This window comes from Heteronotia binoei, chromosome 10 (assembly GCF_032191835.1).
Source record: "Heteronotia binoei isolate CCM8104 ecotype False Entrance Well chromosome 10, APGP_CSIRO_Hbin_v1, whole genome shotgun sequence".
In the NCBI taxonomy this organism is placed as follows: Eukaryota; Metazoa; Chordata; class Lepidosauria; order Squamata; family Gekkonidae; genus Heteronotia; species Heteronotia binoei.
This window is the reverse complement of record NC_083232.1, coordinates 79190935-79192445: the sequence shown is the minus strand read 5'-3', so window position 1 is coordinate 79192445 and position 1511 is coordinate 79190935. Positions and strand designations below refer to the sequence as shown.

General features: G+C 51.1%; 1 protein-coding gene across 1 annotated transcript; it reads left to right on the top strand.

The window, feature by feature from the left end:
- The first annotated feature begins 611 nt into the window (after positions 1-611).
- Positions 612-1273, top strand: FANCD2OS (FANCD2 opposite strand). The gene has a single exon (XM_060248140.1). It carries the CDS (start codon positions 666-668, stop codon positions 1194-1196), a length of 531 nt encoding a protein of 176 aa, XP_060104123.1. The 5' UTR covers positions 612-665; the 3' UTR covers positions 1197-1273.
- The last annotated feature ends 238 nt before the right edge of the window (positions 1274-1511 follow it).

Genomic DNA, 1511 nt, shown 5'->3' with positions numbered 1-1511 from the left:
ATCATACACACATACATGGTAGGTTTATTGACAGTCAGTGAATATTTACATATAGTTACAGCAATTCCAAATAACACATACTCACTTGAGGGTTGTTTGGGTTTGTTTCCTTATCTGAATGCAACACGGATTCACACATGCATGTTTCATTTGCATTACCAAGTGATTACTGGCATGTGTGAATGAGCAGAGAGAATTCTCCCAACAATGCCAATAGAATGCATTTCTTTGGTTTCAGTTTTTACATTCACCTACAAGCAATCAAACGTGGGTCATCAAGTGGGCTGGGAAATGGAAGCAATTGAATGAATGAGAGAAGTTAGCCATCTGTTTGACAATTTCTCTGCAAACCACACTGGCTGAAAATGTCTCTGGCTGCTGGTTTATGGTTTTCATAAGCTAAGTAAAGAACTAGGGAGACAGCTGCAATTCTCGGGATTAGTGTTGGTCTTCCAGAGATGTTAGTTTTAATGTTGGGAGGGAAACACTCTAACAGGAAAACCTATTCTGTGGGAACTTGGAGGAGGAGCTTCTGGAACACTGGCTTGACCAGTGTGTTCCAGGATGAATGCGTGCTCATAATAGGTTGCCAAGGCGCCAGGCAGAGGAAACATGCATTGGGAGCCCGAGTGGAGTGGTGGATCGGCAGCTGGCCAACGCTGACCATGGCCAGCGGGTACCATCTATGGGGACCCTGGTCCCCACTGGATGAGTCCCTACAATGGCTGCGGGGGGCTGTCCCCAGGCCCAGCGGCACCAAACACCCTTTCCGTGGTGGGCAGAGTCCAGCCACCACCGCTGACCTTGAGGTGCAGCTTTGTTTCCAGGGTCCCAGCCTGGTGCTGGAGCCCAACCTGAAAACAGGAGCTGGGCAACCCCAACCCCCTGGGGCAGCGGGAGAGACAAGAGGAAGCGGTGGGACGGTGCGCAAGCCTCAGGCCGTGCGGCTCACAGGGCTCGACTCTGTGTTTGGGCACTTTGTGACAGCACAGCCCCCGCGCTGGACTGGCTCACTGCGGGTTTCAGAGCGCTCCGCCTTTTGTCAAGTCATAAGCTCCCAGCAACGTTGGCCCCGCGGACTCCAGGAGGCACAAGTGCGCATGGCTATGGCCATGTGCCGACAAATGCTGCGTGCCATCCTCCTGCTTTATGCTGCCTACAAGAAGTGCACTTTTGCACTGCAGCATTCCCGTTAAGAGCTGGCCTGGTGGGAAAGGGGCAGGGCAAATTGTGATCTTCAGCCTGCTCAGAAGGTAACCTTAAACCCGCAGATGTACCCCCCCACCCCACAGTCCATCTACATGTGCCCTGGTCAGCAGTCCGTCTATTCCCCTATTCCTGGAACACCATCTTCTCTCCTCCATGCCTAAACTAAATTTCTGCCACCAAGAGAAGAAAATTCATCTAACCAGCAACAGAGATTGTAAGGCAAAAGATCCAGAGTGGTATGAAAACCTCAGCTTGTTTTCAGAGACAAAACACTATCTTGCAAAGAAGAGGGTCCCTGGCAG

Bases quoted from the DNA above. Each gene is read 5' to 3' on its own strand.
- FANCD2OS (XM_060248140.1), top strand. From the start codon at position 666: ATGGCCAGCGGGTACCATCTATGGGGACCCTGGTCCCCACTGGATGAG.